Below are 21345 nucleotides of genomic sequence, written 5' to 3' on the forward strand. Positions count from 1 at the left end.
AATCTTTGCCGCAAGTTTTTTTTATACCGGAAGTCGTATTGGTTTAAGTCCATCATTACCTATAAAATGCTTCCAGTGGCATGCGTCTCAAATAGCCTCTGACAACCAGTCCAACTCCTGGCCTTCACGTGTGGCTCAGTTACTGAGCCTGGCGGAACCGTTACCACAGACAGGAGAAGATGCAAAGGCGAGCAACTGGCGCCTAAACCAGTAAGCGTCGGGCAGGAGGGTCTCGTTAGCCTTGGTTGGCTACCCATCTAGGAGAAGGAAAACTCTGAATCCAAACCTCCGCTGCCCTGCGGCTATACCCAAACGCGGGAAAGGCTTCTGGAGACAACCCTGAGGAAACATCCGGAGCTGGTTTAGTATGCATATAAGTTGGACATAATTTAAAACAACAATTAATAAGTAGTTTTTCATATTATCGCGTGAACTGCAGCGCGATATTGTAACCTTACAACACTCGGCCTAAGGGATTTTTTAAATATTTTTTTTTACGGAAATGTGTTTTTTCTTGAGGATTTGTATAAGATATTGGCCCTTTACGAAACAATTAGATATTCATTATAAGACATCAGTTAGGCCAGGTTCACATATAACTTCACATTCACTTTCACCTAACCTTTGGTCTGCTGGACCGCTGGGGCACCACACAAGATCGGTCAACCCTTTTTTTTCTCCATTTTTCTCTGTCATTAGTCATTGATAGAATTTCATTCTGATATCCTTTCTGAAAATGTTAAAACCTGACTTTTTACCAGCCTGTGTGGACCACTTCGGGGGCCGATTTTGAGTTTGTGTTTCCAAACAAACTGTCTTTTTAATCTTGTTTTTAATGAGTTAGATTTTGTTCAAAATATTTAAGTTTAAATATTTACTTAACATCTTAATTTAAAAAAATAGACTATATTGTTATAAAAGTTTTATTTCGTTTGGTTAAGATAGAAGATAATCAAATTATTCCATGTTTTACATTATTCGCCTGTTGTGGTTTAGTTGTCTACCAGCAGTTCGGTGCTACAAGTCAACGACCGTCTTCAACAAGCGAACACTAGTTATTTGTAAAATATTAGAATGATAATTAAGCTAAACTCAGCTCCCTATTTGTACTTTCAGGCTATAAATATGTATTAGCAATGTCTAAATCTAACGAATCAATAAATAGCAACTTTCAATCTTGACTTGCTAAATAAATATTTATATACATGAGAGAGAGTGAGAGTATGACTTAAGCCAAGTTACGCATGTCTTTGAATCGTTCTAAGAAATGGGGCAATGAAGTGATCGATACAAGCATTGATTTTCCCATTTCAGGGTCTTTTCTAAACCGATCATTAGTCGATATTGCAGTGATGTGAACAGCATAAATTTGTTTTTTCACTTTTAGGTACGTATTTAAATACATTCCTTTTCATTTTGAATATTTTTCTTAAAACAATCAATTAAACGCCAATTAACTACTTTTGATTTTAAGAAAGCTTAATATAAGAAGGATTTTCAAAAAAATTGATTAACAAAATAAAAAAAAAATCAGATATGGCTAAATAAAGATGTCACAACTGGGTTAGCGTAATCATGTGAAGCACTTCACTCATCTTTTTAATATTCGGAATCCAATATATATGTATATATAAAAGTATATATATATATACATACATTTCATTAAAGAAACACAAAGTTATAATAAACTTGTCTTGTACTTTGCAATAAATCGCCTTTAAAAAACAAAAGCGACAAAATTTTTTTTTCGGTAAATGTAACCAATACGGCTTTCGTCCATATTTCAAACCTTACGTAGACCTTGGGTAAGTAGTACACCGCTAATGAGAGAATTAGTGTTGAGTGAATAAGAGCTTTTGCCTGTATGTATATATATATATATATATATATATATATATATATATATATATATATATATATATATATATATATAAATATATATTTATATTGTTACAATCTCTCCTAATCAGGCCTTCTGTAAACATTGCTAAACACAACACAGCACATCTAACAGTCACCCAGCTCTAATGGGTGCCTGTCATTACTTTGTAAAAAGTAAATGTGTTTATATATATATATATATATATATATATATATATATGTATGTATATATGTGTGTGTGTGTGTGCGTAAATGTATACGATAAAATATTTTTTTAAAGCTAATTATGCATCATGTTTCACTTAGAATGATAGAAACTTGATGTGCACGGGTTTGCCAAAAATATTATTGAGCATTTTTTTAACATTTGGAGGAACGGTGGCTGAGTGGTAAAGTGCTAGGCTTCCAATCCGGAGGGTACCGGGCTCAAATCCGATGAAGAATGTTATTTTTTTTAATTTCGGGATCTTAAGCGTCTCTGACCATACTGATCTTATGGGTACAATAGTTCAGCAAAGATAAATTCGTTTGTTCGTTGTTCTGGCCACATGACACCCTAGTTAACCGTAGGCCACAGAAGAGGATGATCTTTACATCATATGATCTACAGACCGCATGGTCTGAGCGGGAAACTTTACTTATCCACTCTTTGATATCTGTAGATCAGGGTGATGAACAGCCAATAAATTTAAAACTTTTATAATTGTTTTAAAACAGGTTAGGTCTTTGAAAACTCTGGTTCGCCCACTTAGACCCAAACACAAAATATTTTAACAAATTTTACCTGATGGCCTTATGAAGATGTTGTAAAATCAAACCTGTGCTACTTCAAGAGACAAAAGATGGACAAGTTTAGCTGGCTTGTTCCCATTTGTATACTGTGGTTGGGATTAATGAAAGGAACTACAGCAGAGACATGTGAGTATTTTAATGTCACATATTTACATAAACAAAATATTCATTTTGTAAAAGATTTTAATTCATTGTATTAGCAGTAAAAAGGTACCTATTAAAATATTTTTGTTCAATTTGTTTTATTATTTTTCTTGTCTACATTTCCTGCAGTCTATGTGAAAGTTACTATTGGCGGCCCTGAGACTTTCTTACATCTTGTCAGTGACAAATTCCAAGAATGGATTCCAGTATTCGGTGACAGCAATTGTAATCAAATCATTCAGTTGATAAATACGAGCTATTCGTAAGTACAAAAAACGTCAAAAAAGATAACGAGTTTTATAAGAAAGGTATATAAATGAGTATATAGTTCTGTCACAGTTCTGTGTTCCTAGCCTAAGTTTGTACATAAGAAAAAAAAAAACATGAAAAAAAAAAAAAAAGAGATTAGCTAAGATAAATAAAAAATTATAAAGGTCAGTGCATATTTTTCTATTTGGTCCCAAAAAAAACAACAACACATTGTTCTGTATTTCCATTGTTGGTTTAACTCTAAATGATTTAATACATCACAGACCTATATTGACCATATAATGGAAACAGAGCCAAATTTAATGTCAGATCGTTATGTACAAAAACAATCCATATTTTCGATGGTCTTAGGCGACCCCTGGCTCTAAGGGAATTCACCTTATAAATCTTGGAAATCGCTCTTCTGTATCAAAAAGTAATGATCATTAGTTTTCAAAGTTTAGAAATAATACAATCTAATTTCGCAGAATTTAGAAGAGGCTATTACTCACAAAACTATATATATTTACGTAAATCTATGATAGAAAGCTTATTTCCATCTAATTTCCATTGAGATTAGAAGATATTAACCATGGGCGGACCGGCTATATGGGCGTTGGTCAAAGCCCTGTTGGCCTTTTGGATCGCAAAACTGTCGACTTTTAATTACAATAAGCATCGTAAATATGATTAGCATTTATGGTACCAACTAACTTTACAGACTTTAATGTTAAATACTAAACACATACTTTCGTAATAATGATATTATCTAGTTCTATAACCATATTGCATGCTAATGATAATTTACACTAAGCGATTTTTAACAACAACAAAACAACAACAACAAAACAACAACCAGTAAAGTGGAAGCTTCCATAGTCTCATTAGTGTGAACATACTCTGGTGAATCCATAACAAGACGCTGAACTTAGAAATTGGTAATGGATTTCTCGTTATAATGGGGTGGTACTGTATACAGTAATCTATAGATCTACTGCTACCACAATTGACTCAAAGAGATCATGGCCAGTCGAAGGCGAAATACATTATTGGGTTGGTTCGTCACAAGTTCATCGCAATATCCCAGTATTTCCTCGCCATGAAATAGAACTGTGTGTAGGAGAGGAACAAATGAAATTACAAATTGCTGGAATTCTCTGCTTAGACATGCATTAAAATGACTGATTTCATGGCCACTTTGGTACAACTTATTCAAGAACCTCGTTACCTTTAGAACCTTAAATTCTTCCTGAATATAAATAAACATGCACGCTTTAATTAAAAGACATCCGAAATCGGAACCTATATGAATATATGAAAACAGTAGTGTCTTGAGACAATAAAGGAATTTTACTTTGACTTACTCTAGTCTGCATGTGCAATTTCCATAATGAATTAATTAGTATATATAAGGCATTGTGAGTATAGGAGTGGGCAACAAAAGAATATAAACAGGACCAAGGCAATTGTAAGCGATGGTGGTGAGAGCAGGGTTGTCTTGTGATAACTTTTCCAATGATTGTTACTGACCTTTAAACAAGTACAATTTATTGACAGTGTCGTGTTTTGTAATCATCAGATAAGCTTTTGAATTAGCGCTTACCCAAGTGACTTGAGAAAGAAGTGTTGGCATGTTGAAATGTTTAAATAATAGGCTGACAAAAACATTTTGACACACGAACACTTGCTGCTAATACAGTTTGTTGATGAGGTATCCTTTATCGTGATAAATTAATGTATTGCAAGAACTATAATGTTGGTTGCTTTCATTGTAAGTGTTATATTATTCCTTTAATTGTATTCAATCGTTTCAAAATCAAGTTTTCACTTACTTTCACTTAATCCTGTGCACTCCCAGGGGAGCATAGGGCCGCAACCACACCTCTCCACCGAACTCGGTTCTGAGCAGCTTTCTTCATCTGCTTCCATGTCATTCCAGTACCCTCAGCTTCACTGATGACTGACTTCTTCCAGGTTTGCTTGGGTCTGCCTACTTTCCTCTTTCCTTGTGGGTTCCAGTCAAGTGCCTCCCTTGCAACATTGGTAGCTGGTTTTCGCAAGGTGTGTCCTATCCAGCTCCATTTTCGTTTTGTGATATCTTGGGCTATGGGCTTTTGTCTAGTTCTCTCCCACAAATCGATAGTAGTTATCTTTTCTGGCCACCTAATTCCTAATATCCGGCGTAGGCATCTGTTAACAAAGGTCTGGAGCTTTTCCATATTTGTTTTAGTGACTCTCCAAGTTTCTGAACCGTATAGAAGGACAGACTTAACGTTTGTATTATAGATTCGTATCTTGTTGTGTAGAGATAATGCCTTAGAGCGCCAGAATGTTTGAAGTGCTAAGTATGTCAAAATGCAAACCTAGCTTTATTGATCCGAATTAGTATATCAAAAATCAAGTTTTAAATGAGGTTTATGGGATTAATGAGTATATTTATTCCCGCTTCAACGAGCACAAATTATGAGTACGCTTATTTTATTTGTTATGAGGTTCAATACGGCAATGAATCCACGTTATACCAAACAAGAAGATGGGAAAGCAAGTGAACAACTTCTTTATAATGACCCGTAATAAAGGATATAAATTTGGAATATGTTTTTGTGACCAGAACTTTTGGTATCCCTTGTTTAAAAATTGGTTTAATTTTTAAGTTCCTAGTTTGTGACTATTTCATTAAGCTGCTCTTGCATTAGTATGCAATTATCTCTGATTTGGATCCAAGTTTGGCCACTAGTACAGGATTGCAATAGTTCAGTACCCTATTGCGAATATAATAGTGAAGAAAGTTTTCAAATGTTTGGTTTAGGTCCAATCGAATAATGTGTAATGGATATATTAAAGAGAAGTAAGGGGCGAGTTGATTATTATTCAAATTTAGCGAACTATTTTAACTTTATACAATTTTCATATTTCTGCGAAAACCCCCTTGGTCGTTTTGCGACTTTTGCATTATTGCTAATTACAATTTGAGACATTATGCCAGAACTTGATGCTAATGAAATAGGCAAGCGGAAAGTGCACAGTAAAACTAGTTTATTTTCTGCTCGGAGACAATACATTATCAGTACTTAACATTATTCTACTAAATAATTTCAAAAGTCATTATATTCTATCTAATTGAAAAAAAATGATGGATCGACTTCTTTTCAGGTTGAACACTGCTGAAGGCATATTAGAGCTTCAAACCACATCCACCTGTACATACGCTACATATGTGTCTTCCCTTGAGAGCGTTGTTTATAGCTTGCTAATGAGTAAGCCAGGTCTGGTTTTTGTGAACTGGACAGAAATTGAGATACTAAATGTAAATGTTTACCAGAGTTATGAGGATGCCAACCAAAATAATTTTGCAAACGGTAAGACTCCATAGCAAAGTGTCAGCAGAATGGTGTAAATAATGCTTTAAAATAGCATTTTATGGAAGCTTAAAAAAATAATAGTTTACATCTATATGAAAGTATAAACTTATAATAATAAAACAATAACAGCCAAATTAAAAGAGCATTTTCCACATAGTTGTATTAGCTTACTTGATTAGAATAGTGGAAATGTGAAACTATTTGTCTACGCCTATCAGTCACATGCCAAATTCAAAAAGATGCTAGTCAGCCATAGCTAAGTCCTTATTCTTGCTGTCTCTGTTACAATACAGAAATCTTAAAAACAACATCAACTTTAGAAATTTCGAAAATTAGCACTAAATATATGCCAACTTTGTTTAAATATCTTCTGTAAAAAGAATAATGCAAGATGCTCTATAGTGCTTTGGAAAACCTGTATACATTGTAGGGATAAGACTTACTAACCTGATCTTAGCGTACGTCACAGATGGTCATAAAGGGTTAGTTTGGTGCTGCACATAGACAAGACTTCCGCAGCATATTGAACGCAAATCAATGCCGAAAAAAACAAAAACAAATTATGACCACAAGCCAACAGGGCTATAAAAGGCACATCAGTATTGGAGGTGAAAAGCTGACAAGTGTCAGTAGTTATACCTCGGAGCTATCGTTTCAGAAGAAGAAACCAAACCTGAACAACTGTCCACAATTGCTCAGTCCACAACAGCATTTGCAACTCAAAACGATCAGTAAAGTCATAGGCGTAGCCCTCAATATTGAAATCAGACTGATGTGCTCCCTGGTCACGGTTACATTATTATATTCTCGCAAATCTTAAACGCTGACTCCAGGATGTAAGACAAGCGGATTCTAGTAATGCATTGAGATGTTACAGAGAGATCTTGTATATCCCACACAAAGACCGCATCACAAACAAAGAGATTAGAGACAGGATTAGTGCAGATTCTCGCAAATCTTAAACGCTGACTCCAGGATATAAGACAAGCGGATTCTAGCAATGCATTGAGATGTTACAGAGAGATCTTGTATATCCCACACAAAGACCGCATCACAAACAAAGAGATTAGAGACAGGATTAATGCAGTTTCCTAACTACGTCATAAAACGCAAACTTTAACCTCCACGGCCATGTCACATGTTCATCGGAGATCACAGTAACAGGAAAAAGAAAAAGAGGCGGACAGAGAAAGCGATGGGAAGACAACATACAAGAATGAATTGGGCCTGTCATTGAAAGAAATTATATCCGAGTCAATAGACTGGAATGGAGAAAGGCGGTCAGCAGATCTTGTGTGGTGCCCCATCGGTTCAACAGACTACGGGGTAGGTGAAGATAAAGAAGAAATGGCATCCGTGTATATCTCTACAGTCCTGCTCATTATTTAAGTTCCTGGGCGTTACCATAGATCTCATAATCATCTCATTGCTGTCTGTGGTCCCCTCTGAGGCATAGGCCACCAAACATCTTTCTCAAGGCATCTCAGTTCTGCGCGAGTCTTCCCAATTGTCCCCATGTCTTGCCCATCAGCTTCCAAATCTCGGCCCCATGTATTCCATGGCCGTCTTCTCTTCCTCTTTCCTTGGGGGTTCTAGGTTACTTGCCTTGTTATGTTGAATGCAGGCTTGCGTAGGGTGTGACCTATCCATCTCCAGTGTCTCTGAAGGATAATTACTTCAGTGAGCTGCTGCTTTTGTTCTTTGTCGTTACCATAGAAACGGTATATAACCCCAAATATTTAACCCTATCTTTGAATACTGAATAATTAATTTCCATTGTATTGTATAAACATAATTAACAGTAATTAATTGAGTAATTGGTTAATTTTTTTTTACTGATTCATGCCTTGTCTTTACCAATGAATAATTCGGATAAGTTTGAAATTGGCTCAAGATTTGGTGTGGGAAAAATAAGGTGTAACTTTTTACAAGACAGAGAGACTTGATGTAAGCTTTGTAAAGTCTGGTTTGTTTATTAATCACTCTTTTAATTATTTTTTGGTTTAGATTTGTACCTGTGCTCCTTCAACTCATCGTACTGTCTACCAAATCAAAGATGTTTGGACACACACTTTCTTCCCGTGTGTGAAGGTATGATAACACAAAGAACACTTACCTACATTGCAATAATGTTAAAATTAAACATTAAAAAAAATTATTCGATATATTGAACTAGTACAGTAATTTCTATTTCAAATGCAATAATAATAATTGTTTTAATAGAACTAATTTCTCGCGACTGTGATTGTGGTCAGTATGTAGAAGGGGCAGGCCTTATATAATTTAAGAACCTCGGCGAAGTGAATTTTGTGTCTCCAAATGAAAAATCAACAACAAAAACAATAAAATCACGTAATGTATTAAAATATCAAATCTGTATCTATTACGAAATCAGTCATATGTTTTTCCACATGCTCTTTATTGTTAATTAAAGATAACCGGTAGCCTAAATCTTTTCAATCGATGTGCTGACTCTTCTCTGCATCGCTTGAACCTGCATCTCCCCTTTAGAGTGTTACTAATTTTTCATGCAACTTAGCCGAAATAACGTATCCACATTTTTCAATGCACTAAACTCGAAATAACGTCTCCACATTTTCAATCCACTCAACTTGAAATAACGTCTCCACATTTTTCAATGCACTAAACTCGAAATAACCTCTCCACATTTTCAATCCACTTAACTTGAAATAACCTCTCCACATTTTCAATGCACTCAACTTGAAATAACGTCTCCACATTTTCAATGCACTCAACTTGAAATAACGTCTCCACATTTTCAATGCACTCAACTTGAAATAACGTCTCCACATTTTCAATGCACTCAACTTGAAATAACGTCTCCACATTTTCAATGCACTCAACTTGAAATAACGTCTCCACATTTTCAATGGACTAAACCCGAAATAACGTCTCCACATTTTCAATGGACTAAACCCGAAATAACGTCTCCACATTTTCAACAAAAGGTCTTATCTTGCACATTACAGACGTTAATTTAAAAAAAAATTGGTAGTCTAATAAGTAAATCTAAACTGTTGTTTTTTTTAAATAAACCTAGCCTTTAGTCATATTAAAAAACTTAGAGCTAGTCTAGCAGACATAAAGCAAAAGAGCTTTGTTATGCTTGAAGTTTGATCCAAGTTTCGCTTTTTTTTTCCCACGAAAAAAAATATTGTATAGTCCTAGCGAGACCCCAAACAATCAGAGGCATTAGACAACTTCCTAGTTTGCCTATGCATACGGCAAAAAAAATTGCTGAGGCCAAGATATTGAAGCAGGGTCGGTCCTACAGATTGCGGGGCCCTATGCGAAACGGATTGCGCGGGGCCTAGTCTGGGTAGGGATAAGGATAATAAGTGAAAATTAAAATTGTTTGTTAGAAAATAAATTCGTCTTTGTATAGTATTCGTAATTTACTAAGTGCAAAATCAAAATCAAATTAATTTTACGAGCCATCTACAATAGAAGTTAGATTTTCAACATAAAGCCGATAAACATTCAGGTCTGCCTTTTAGATTTACTATCAACTAGCAAAATATCATGCTTTGAGTTTTCAGTATATTTTAATAATTTCAGGAGATTTTTATTGACTTTTTCAAGCTCCTGGAAAATCCGGAGACCGCGGAAACCCTGTTATTAGTTCAAATGGTTTAGTTTAATAATTTACAACTAGAGGTAGCGCGGGGCGCCGCGGGGCCTACGAAAGTGAGAGGCCCACTGCGGCCGCATAGGTTGCAGTGCCCTAAGACCGGCCCTGCATTGCATTTGATAATGCAATGTGAAAGTAGTTTTAATGAGCTGGATGTACTGCTTCACAGGCACAAGTTAGATATAGCCTCGATGCGCTAGGCTTGGTATTACTGATCTATATCCAACTAGTTACTAGACTATATTGTGCCACTGACCTAAACTATTGAGTCCATATTTTTAAATAGGTTTTATACAGCACATCTGTCACGCTAACAGGATGCTTAGTGAACTATGGTCCAATCTCTATTGTGGACCAGGTGGGGGCAGTGGCGAAGCATCAACGGCGAGAAGGAATTCAATGAACCCGGGCCCACGACCATTAGGGGCCCACAGTCTGTGGCGTTGAAACAATTGCGCAAACGGGTTGATTGCACTTGGGCCCATAACTTTGATCACGTCTGACCCACTTTAGGGATTACACTACAGGAAATAATAATTGCACTTTTGTAAAGTGTGATATAGAATCTGAAAAGTTCCCTTAAAATATCTCAAACGTTGCACGAAACTTTATATTAAATTTAAAACATTAACCCAAGTTCTAAGCTAGAGTGGATGTATCAGTGGTTTGGATAACTTTAATGTAAGGAAATGCTTTCCATCAGGTTTACTGTAATGTTGGCTAGCCCTAATTTTTTTTTTTTATCTCTTCAAAAACCATTGATAGTCTTAGTATTAACGGGGATGAGGGGAGAGTTTGGTTTACAATACATGAATGTGTTGTACAGAAAAATAAGGAACGGGGCGGGGTAACAATAAGAATTAGGTCTATAGGGCACTAATGGTCAAGATTAATATTTCGAAACATCTTATTATTATTCAATTTTTTAAAAGCTTATTATGTTTCTTTTATTTTCTGTATTTAAACATTTAAATTTTTAAAGTCTTTCATCACAATAATGGATTTCTTTTCTATATCTAGATAATGACTAAGTAAACAAATATTTAAAAGTATATCCGAGCCGACAAAGTAGATACTGTGTAATAATGCGTAAGTCTTCATCACATTGTTATCTGTATTGTGTACTAAATGTTTACAACAGAATATAAAAAAAAGGAGATGAAATCTTCACAAACAAAAAAAAAAAGGATAATTAAATATTAAGTAAACAAAAGAAACATCGAAGTCAATGTATGTGACATAGTTGTCGTGCTTGTGGTACTCTAATGAATGGCGAAACCGAATTGGAGAGCAGGTTTATAACAAAGATCTAGAAGATAAAGAGATGTCTACATTGATCATTTAATATTTTCATGGCTTGACCAATGCTTACTATTTGGTTCATAGTTGTTAAAAAAGTTGTTTATACCATTATATTTAAACAAAAATATCTGACCTGATTTTTTAAAAATTGCTATGAATATTGAAATCTGACATGAAAACAAAGCCCCACAGATTCGAAACGAAATAATAGACCTGTTGGGCGATGCAGTTTTCTCTTTCATTACACACAAGTCAAATCAAAAGCTGATCAAATTACTGAAATTAGCTTCAAATAACGAATAATGTACCTGGTTGCATGTGGCCTCAGAACGAGACAGCTGGGGGTCAGTTACAAAGGCCTCGGGATACATATAATTGACAGACGTAGACGGCGAAAAAAAATCTAAATCGACCACCGGCGGACAATGGTTATGCCTGCGCTGCATGAGGCAAAATACGTAGGCCACTACCGGGGCTGCGTAGTCACGGGGAATACTGCACTCCTCATTAATCTTCGGACTCGAAGAGAAGCCTTTTTGTCATATCTGTACAATTACTTGACAGATTTCATTGACATAAAATATTGTCGTCATGTTTAAGTCGTAACTGCCCAGTTACATTTCAAGTGCAGACGACAAAGGCTTGTATGATGCCACCATTATTCTAGTCGCATTTGACCCAAATGATATTGCCATAGAATACTGTTCAGAGATGCAATCCTTTAAAGAAACCTTTCATAAGACAAATCAAGTCTGTGTACGAGATTTTGATGTTTATTTTATTATATTATAAACATTTGGCTGTTGTTTTTTCATAGACAATTACATTTTATCACTACATTTTCTAAACAATGTCACAGTACAGTCACAGCATGCCTCTTATTTCTCACTTTGTCTGTATCAATTTATTAAGCTTAGCGGTCAATATCAAAATTTTGATTGATCAAAAATTATTAAAGAATTTATATGACAAAGAGCAGGTTGGCTTCACATTGTGTTTTTCCCATTGAGCGAGAAACAGCCAAAATGTTTAGAAATAGATACACTGATTACTGACTTTGCTACTTAGAAGGCCAGAAAAATGTTGGATCTATTTACAGTTAAATGATGGAAGTAGAATTAGATTATAGTTTGTATCAATATTGAAAACGTTTCTACTACAAGTGTTTTAGGGATGTAAATGTGTAGAATGTACAACTCATACAACATTTCTTTATTCACTTGAAACATCTTTAAGTCATTTAATTCTGTTAAGAAATTGTACAAACATTGACTTTTAAGGCACTATTACTTGCCTGAGTCCTAACAGAATCAAACGTAATGTCATTGTTACTAATTACTGATATAAAAAGATACACCACTTACATTGGAACGTCTTTTGATAAATGTACCGATACATATATAAATTATTCAATTGTTTTGTCTCACTTTACATTTATCTTATTTGGGAGGGGCCCCATCAAAATATTCTTGAACCCGTGCCCACGGGTAACTTGCTACGCCACTGGTGGGGGGGGGTGTAAGAGGGTTTTCGTGCAGCCTTTAGGCACTAGCAAACACAACTCTGCTCGAGTCGAGATTCGAACTGTAACTGGCTTGTTAGGTAGCCAAGCGGTTTTGGCCACATCTATAATTATATTAAAAAGAAAACTATATTACATGATTAGATGATTTAAAATCTAGACCTTTAGGCCCTATGTACTTTAATCCACATGTCAAAGAATTTAGTTCAAGTCTAGCTTCCAATAAATCATTAAATATTTTCAAAAGTACAATTTAATTTTTTTGTCTCGTATGAACACGGCGGGACCATAAACACAATTTAACCACAGCCCCACTAAAAAAAACAAACAAAAAAAAAAAAAACACTAAATTTATCAAGCCAAAAAAAAAGTGTTTAAGCAGCGGTTCTCAACCTTTTAAGCTCGGCGACCCCTTTTTACAATATACCACTCTGCCGCGACCCCCCCCCCCCATAGACACACACAGCAATAGAAGAATAAACAATAAAAAAAAATATTTTTGTTTTTTGATGTCTTAGGCGACCCCTGTCAAGTCGTCAATCGACCCACAAGGGGGTCGCGACCCACAGGTTGAGAATCCTTGTGTTAGAGCATACTTATGTATAATTGCGGATTTCTACACTGTGAAGCTATTTACATGTCAGAAGACAAATTTGTAAATGTAGATTATATGATTGACACACCACAAAGCTTCACATCACAAACCTTTTGATATTAAGAAACTCGTTTTATGTTTAAAACTCACAATCGAGCATATATAGCTTTAGAAATGTCAAGATTTTTGTTCTGACCCCCAAAAAAAAACTGAATGTAGATTTGCTATTAATATTATAAATGTTTTATTCTATATAGCATCTTTAAAGTAATTTTCAACTAACAGTAGTTTTAATTATTTATAGACAGTAGCACTACAACAACTGTGACGTCTGATGTGGTACCATCCAGCTTGGATGATTTTGAAGACAGTAGTGATGTTCCCGATGCAAGCTGGCCATTCGATATTTCAGATACCATGACTTCATCTAGCTGGCATGAGAATGACATGTCCAATAGAGATGAAATGTTACCTTCTAGTCTACCTCCAGACTATGACCAAAGTGTATCACCTTCTGAAAGCACGCCTGACCTTTATAACATGTACAGTGATTCGTACTTTGAAGAATCAAACTCACCTTATGATTACTACAGCAGTCAGCCATTACAGTCTTCATATGATGATTATGATTACTACAGCAGTCAGCCATTACAATCTTCATATGATGATCAAACTGAAGAATCTAGCTTGCCTTATGATTACTACAGCAGTCAGCCATTACAATCTTCATATGATGATCAAATTGAAGAATCTAGCTTACCATATGATTACTACAGCAGTCAACCACTACAATCTTCAAATGATGATTATGATTACTACAGCAGTCAGCCATTACAATCTTCATATGCTGATCAAATTGAAGAATCTAGCTTGCCATATGATTACTACAGCAGTCAGCCATTACAATCTTCAAATGATGATTATGATTACTACAGCAGTCAGCCATTACAATCTTCATATGATGATCAAATTGAAGAATCTAGCTTGCCATATGATTACTACAGCAGTCAGCCATTTCAATCTTCATATGATGATCAAATTGAAGAATCTAGCTTGCCATATGATTACTACAGCAGTCAGCCATTTCAATCTTCATATGATGATCAAATTGAAGAATCTAGCTTGCCATATGATTACTACAGCAGTCAGCCATTTCAATCTTCATATGAAGATTATGATTACTACAGCAGTCAGCCATTACAATCTTTATATGATGATCAAACTGAAGAATCTAGCTTGCCATATGATTATTACAGCAGTCAATCACTACAATCTTCATATGATGATCATATTGAAGAATCTAGCTTGCCATATGATTACTACAGCAGTCAACCACTACAATCTTCATATGCTGATCAAATTGAAGAATCTAGCTTGCCATATGATTACTACAGCAGTCAATCACTACAATCTTCATATGATGATCATATTGAAGAATCTAGCTTGCCATATGATTACTACAGCAGTCAACCACTACAATCTTCATATGCTGATCAAATTGAAGAATCTAGCTTGCCATATGATTACTACAGCAGTCAACCACTACAATCTTCATATGCTGATCAAATTGAAGAATCTAGCTTGCCATATGATTACTACAGCAGTCAAAGCCAATCCTATAGCAGTCAAGAAACATCCTATAGTAGTTTGGATGAACTTTATAGCAGTCAAGAAAAATCCTATAGTAGTCCTTTAGAACTTTATAGTAGTTCAGATGAAATTTATAGCAGTCAAGATCAGCCGTATAGTTCTTCGTATCCCACATTAAGCATTGAGGAGACACTACTTCCCAGCAGCACTTTTGTTTCAACTCAGAGCACTGATACTGTAGATACAAGCAGTGCAAGCTCTACTTCGACCAGCAGTACTTATGTTTCAACCCCGAGCACTGACCTATATACTGACACAACCACTACAGATACAAGCAGTACAGGCTCTACTTTAACCAGCAGTACTTATGTTTCAACCCAAAGCACTGACCTATATACTGACACAACCACTACAAATACAAGCAGTACAAGCTCTACTTTAACCAGCAGTACTTATGATTCAACCCACAGCACTGACTTATATAATGACACAACCACTGCATATACAACCACTGCAAGTTCTTCTTTGACCAGCAGTACAACTTCATCCACTTCCACAAAAACCACAACCACAACTACCACAATTACAGGTAAATTTTATAGATATATATTTTATACAGTTTTTATTAAATTAATATATTTTAAAATGTTGCCATGGTAACCTAAGCTTAAAAAATGAAGTTTAAACATAGATAAAATATTCTTTATCATAGAAATTTGCAGCTATGACATTGATAGTGTGAGCAGCTTGATAATTCTTAAGTCTCCTGATTCAGTTTTTAGTTTTGTGTATTGCTGACGTGTCTAGTATCATCAGATAGCTAATCCAAACACTCCACGAAGGTGTGTGCAATAATAACTATAAAAATATGTTAGGATAAAAGTTTGAAATCCTCTTCTAGAAAATTCATTATTTATACTCAGATATCCTCAGACTTTTCGTCTGTTTAGTAATATACAAAATAAATAAAAAATCACAACAAGGAAAAAGATTTTAAACTATCTCTTAACTCTTTTTTTTTTCGGGTCTCTTCTATTTCATTAGTCGTTAACTTCTCATTATATTTTGAACATGAAATCTTTGTCTAAAAATAGAATCTTTGTCATCTCTATTTTTAGTCCATACACAAATATACACACTGAATAATAATTTTTTTTTTTTTGCATCATTAGGGAAATTTACATTTTTTTATTAGTAAAAATTCACCCAGAGCTCAAAAGAGAACAATTTTACTGACAAAGAGTTGATCTGAAGCTCTTGAAACTCTAGTCATATATATGTGATTGAACAAAGCGCTCTGTTTGGAAGAGGCCCAAGCTAATGTCTATATTTAACACTGCTATTTCCAATGGGTCGGACTATTCGGACTAGAATACATGGTGTAAGGCCAAGCCCACCGGGAACCCTCACCATTTGCCAATAGTTTTCGAAGCTAACAGTGCAGGACTCACTGTTGATGAAGGGGTCCGTAAATGATTGGAGCCTTGATTTTGACAAGGACAGGGAGACTCTCTAAAAACTCCGCACTTTGCTATAGAAAATCTCTCGTGTTCCCTACGCACTTCCACAGAAAGCCTAATTGCTTCCAGTGGCGTAACTAGGAATTAGCCATCATTTGGGCCCGCGGGGGGCTTGAACTTGTTAGGGGCCACTGCATTTTGACATTGGACATCATTACATGAGATAATGGCGTAATGTTTAATGTAAATAAAATTTCGAACACTCATTTGGCGGCCCCCCTCTAAGTCAAACAGAACGAGGAATGCATAGGAAACTGCTTTTTCTATCTGTTAATATTTGTAATTTTAAGCATTAGCAATACATTTCTCACAAAAACATTATATATAAGATATAGTAGCCTAATAACAAGTTGTTTAATATCTTTTATGTATCATAACATTTTACAATTAAATATGATATATAATGAGAACGAATAGCATTACAAATACAATTACATGTAACTGTTGTCTTTCCAGCTACTTCCAACAAACAACGAGGTAAGAAAGTTGTATTTTTATTTTCTTCATAAACAAAAAATACGCCTTAGCTTACATAGAAGAGAGTACTTGGGTGCAGGCGGCTTCAACGCTAGACAGCTGGAGGTCAAGGACAGACGTAGATGGTGAAAAGAAAATCTTAATCGCCCACCGGCGTAAATGGTTGTGCTTGCCTAATGAAAAGACAAAAAGAGTCTCTGTCTATAATATCACGTTATTCCTATGAAGTCCTAACACTAACTACTGACTTTATTTACATAAATAATCTATAACCCAACAGAATTGTGACCTCACTAAATGTCGCGTTCAAAGTCCGTCAATTATGGTGCGTCTCTATACAAACTAATAATACTAACTATGTGTCTCACAGTAGCCACAGGAAATACTTCATTCCTTATTCATCTTCGGACTCGAAGACAAGCCTTATTATTATTTATTCTGATTCATATATTAGTTTCTTTCGTTAGATAAGATAACATTTTTATTGGTCCAATCAAATGGAATTTCCGTTTGACTACAATTGACCACCCCAGCGTAACTACTGTATAATAATAACACTAATAACAGGTTAGGTCTAAATCTCTTGGTCTCCTTTCATTTTGGATGGCAATTAAGACACTTAGATTTTAACCTCTTCCTTGCACATTGATCATTTGTTGTGAGCTTTATTTGGCTTTACTTGACTTCGCTGATGTGATTGGCCTGGCTAACTAGCCATTCGGCACGCACTACTATCTTTGTTACAAGAGCCTGAGGTGCAGATAGGGAAATCCTATTTAGTTAATTTAGTAATCAACATCTATGATCTAAGTAAAACCGCTACAGTTTTATATCATGCTTTACACATGAAGCCTCAGTCAGAGTTATTGGAGATAGGAGGGAGGAATCAAAGGGATTCCTCATTTCAATTCATATCCTTCTCCTGGGTTAATGAGCTGAATGGTTCAGGTTCTGCATACACCCAATATTTTATAAATTACAGATATTTCTTTAAAACAAAAGATTATCAAATTATTGGCTTTCAAATGTCAGTAAAAGAAGCTTTTAAAGTTAAAGCCTAAATGCTAGTCCCGAAGGCTAGTAAATGTTCCTCATGATTAACACGATTTAATGTTTCTTTCACCAGCTCTGTACCCTTATGGTAAAACAGTTGGTGATTTCAACATCAAGACAAGAGGCAACGAGTATTTTTACTATTGGTATGATGCTATCAGTGATCCGATCTATTTTCCTACTGGTGTGCCATTTGGATCACAGTCTGTGAAGGTGGCCCATGTAAGTGAAATAATATTGTTAAAAGTTTAAGAATGAAGACTACCAGTAATACAAAATGAAATTTGCTTAGATAGCACTAAGTACAATGTCATGTTTTCTTTGAATCAGAATAAAATGGCTTGACAAACATTTGTGGTTTCCAGGGATTTGTAGTCTGTATCTCAAACTGCAATAAAACAAAGGATGATAGCAATATAATTATATGTGTATATTTATATTATAGGTACTTGGACAAAGGAATAATAATAATCCCCTCCAATCATTTGAAGTGATCTTGCCCCATTTATTGTGAAAAATGTTTTTAACAATCAAAAAAAGCTTATTTAGAAATCTTCAAGTATAGGCAATTTTATCTGACTCTGTTTTGGTCTATTTCAATTTGATCCTAGACTAATTTAAACAAAAAAGTCTTGCATTTCATCATACTGACTCTGTTTTTAGCAACTTTATTGTGATTATATAGACTACTTTAAATAACATCTTTTATTTTATAAGAGGTAAGGACTATGCCTGTCTGGTCCAATAGAAATACATAATATTCTTGTTAACTATTCACTACATAAAGGGTGACCTTTACAACACCACAGTTATCTTTAGGTCTTTGATTAGCATTATGGGATCATGCTTCATTTTTTTTTGTCCATTTGTCCTTAAAAATATACTATTGCTAAAGCTTTAATTTTGATACTCTGACTCTGATTAGATTCATTTAATCTTTTTCCAAATGTAGTGCTCTTGTTTATTTCTTTAACTTTGTCTTCAATGAATAAGTTAACTTAGTTTAGTTAAAGCATTTTGTGTTAGAATACATTTGTATAATTATAATTTTCATTCCTTTTATTTCTTGATTGGTTGGTTATTGCTTCACTATACAATTAAAATAAATAATTAATGTTATATAAGTAAAGTAACTTGTAATTATTCAGTTAAATAATGTGGATAATCAGTGTATATTTTAAAGCTTCCTTATGTTTTGAAAAGGTTCTGCCAAATGGCGTCATTACGTTTGGAAAGCAAGCAAGAGTCTGGTGGCCAAATCTTTTGTACTTGACTTCTTCTTCAGAAGGAAATGTTCTAGCGCCATTTTGGACTTACAGTAACCCATACTCCAATGGGACTGTTTATTATCAGCTCTATGACAAGGCAAACAGCACTTCAGCAAGTGTCATTACTAGAGCTACTGATGAGGTCAGTACCAGGTCAACCTCAAGAAAAAAATTTAATATATGTATATATGATATAGTGTTAATAAATTGGGGGCAAGGTGGCTGAGTGGTTAACATGTGGCTTCTAAACATGTGGTCCTAGGTTTGAATCTTAGTGAAGACTGGGATTTTGAATTTCAGATTTTTAGGGCGCCCCTGAGTTCACCCAAATCTAATGGGTACATGACTTTAGTTGGGTAAATAAAAGGTGGTTGTTCGTTGTGCTGGGCACATGAAACCCTGCTCGTTAACCATTGGCTAAAGAAATAGATGACCTTGACATCATCTGACCTATAGATCACAAGGTCTGAAAGGGAAACTTTACTTTTTTTTTACTTTCTAGTGTTAATAGATATTAAAAATAAATAAATTTAACAAAAATGTAAATTAATATAAAAATGATCTGTTGAAATGTTACTGATATACAATATTTTATTTTCACTGTGCAGGTCAGAGAGCAGTACAAACTAAACAATTTCAATGCTACTTGTGTCCTGGTAGCTACTTGGGAGAATGTAGAGCCTGAGTCATGGTATTACTGGTTGTGTGATTACTATCGCTATTGGAAGGATTATTACTGGTGGTGGCAATATTATCAATATTATTATGATCTCTACTGTAATAAGGTAAAAAAAAAATACTGTTACTTACTATTCCATACTCTAACCAATTATATGTGTCATGTGATGTACTCATTAAGATCTCATGATGTTTGTCAATAGGATGTTTACTACATAATTTTGAGAAGATAATTTTTTTTATTTTTCATAGTACTAAAAATAGATTTCTAGCTATTTCTTGAAAGTTGGACAAGACCATTCTAGTAAGCTGCATATACAAAGGGAAGTTAAAAAGCTGGATCAGTTGGTTGATCATATGTACATAATACATATAGTGTCAACTTTTGTGAATCTCTTATTGAAATAAAGTTATATTGTGTGTTTATAATGAGTGTTGAATATTTCCATGATTTCAATTTGAGGTTTTAAAAGTGTTTCATTTCATATAAAAGATTATACTGTTATTTCTTCGGTTAAATGGGTATCTTTAGCAGTGCATTATAATTAAGGCAATTGGACTGTCAGGACTTAGTTGAATTAATTACTTAGCATTAAGTTGTTATGTGAATTACAATGTGTGTATATGTTATAATTACTTTATAACTTATATTATTTTTTAGGCCCAAGTTTAGCCAGTCACACCATACACACCCAGTTGTACATAAACAAATATACGATGTGTATGATGACTTAAATTAAATTATAAATTTAATACAATGATATTTGTACAATGATATGAATAATAATAATGATATGAATAACATATTTATATAGTATGATATAGTAAAATAGTATTTATAAGAAAACAATATTGACCTCCTCAATGATCTATTTCAAGACAAAGATCCTGCAATCATATGTAGTTCATGCTACAGTGGCAACACAAGTAGATCAATCTTCTAACAAGTGGCAACACAAGTAGATCTATCTTCTAACCAATGGCAACACAAGTAGATCTATCTTCTAACTAATGGCAACACAAGAAGATCTATCTTCTAACCAAGATGAATGTTCACCACGATAAATAGTCAAAGTTCAACTCACAATTTTACAACATTACACCAAGTCTGGATATAGAAACCCGCATTCTGGAATCTGGAACCTCAGACTCGAACTTCAGTCCCGAAACCTGAGATGAAAACCTCAGACAGAAAACTTGAGACTGAGACTGAAACTGACACCCTATAGAAAGACAAATAATAGATTCTTCTTATCCTCT

General features: G+C 34.6%; 1 protein-coding gene across 1 annotated transcript in view; it reads left to right on the plus strand.

The window, feature by feature from the left end:
• Positions 1 to 1186: 1186 nt before the first annotated feature.
• LOC106052701 (uncharacterized) overlaps positions 1187 to 21345 on the plus strand; it is a 58808-nt gene continuing 38649 nt past the window's right edge. The window contains exons 1-12 of the mRNA XM_056004852.1: positions 1187 to 1387; positions 2599 to 2799; positions 2947 to 3079; positions 6220 to 6425; positions 8436 to 8519; positions 13804 to 14077; positions 14123 to 14190; positions 14374 to 15678; positions 17066 to 17086; positions 18213 to 18361; positions 19343 to 19549; positions 20016 to 20192. Of these exons, the coding sequence (XP_055860827.1) occupies positions 2724 to 2799; positions 2947 to 3079; positions 6220 to 6425; positions 8436 to 8519; positions 13804 to 14077; positions 14123 to 14190; positions 14374 to 15678; positions 17066 to 17086; positions 18213 to 18361; positions 19343 to 19549; positions 20016 to 20192 (2700 nt within the window). The 5' untranslated portion in view covers positions 1187 to 1387; positions 2599 to 2723. The remainder of the gene's footprint in view (positions 1388 to 2598; positions 2800 to 2946; positions 3080 to 6219; positions 6426 to 8435; positions 8520 to 13803; positions 14078 to 14122; positions 14191 to 14373; positions 15679 to 17065; positions 17087 to 18212; positions 18362 to 19342; positions 19550 to 20015; positions 20193 to 21345) is intronic.

Source organism: Biomphalaria glabrata, chromosome 11 (assembly GCF_947242115.1).
Source record: "Biomphalaria glabrata chromosome 11, xgBioGlab47.1, whole genome shotgun sequence".
In the NCBI taxonomy this organism is placed as follows: domain Eukaryota; kingdom Metazoa; phylum Mollusca; class Gastropoda; family Planorbidae; genus Biomphalaria; species Biomphalaria glabrata.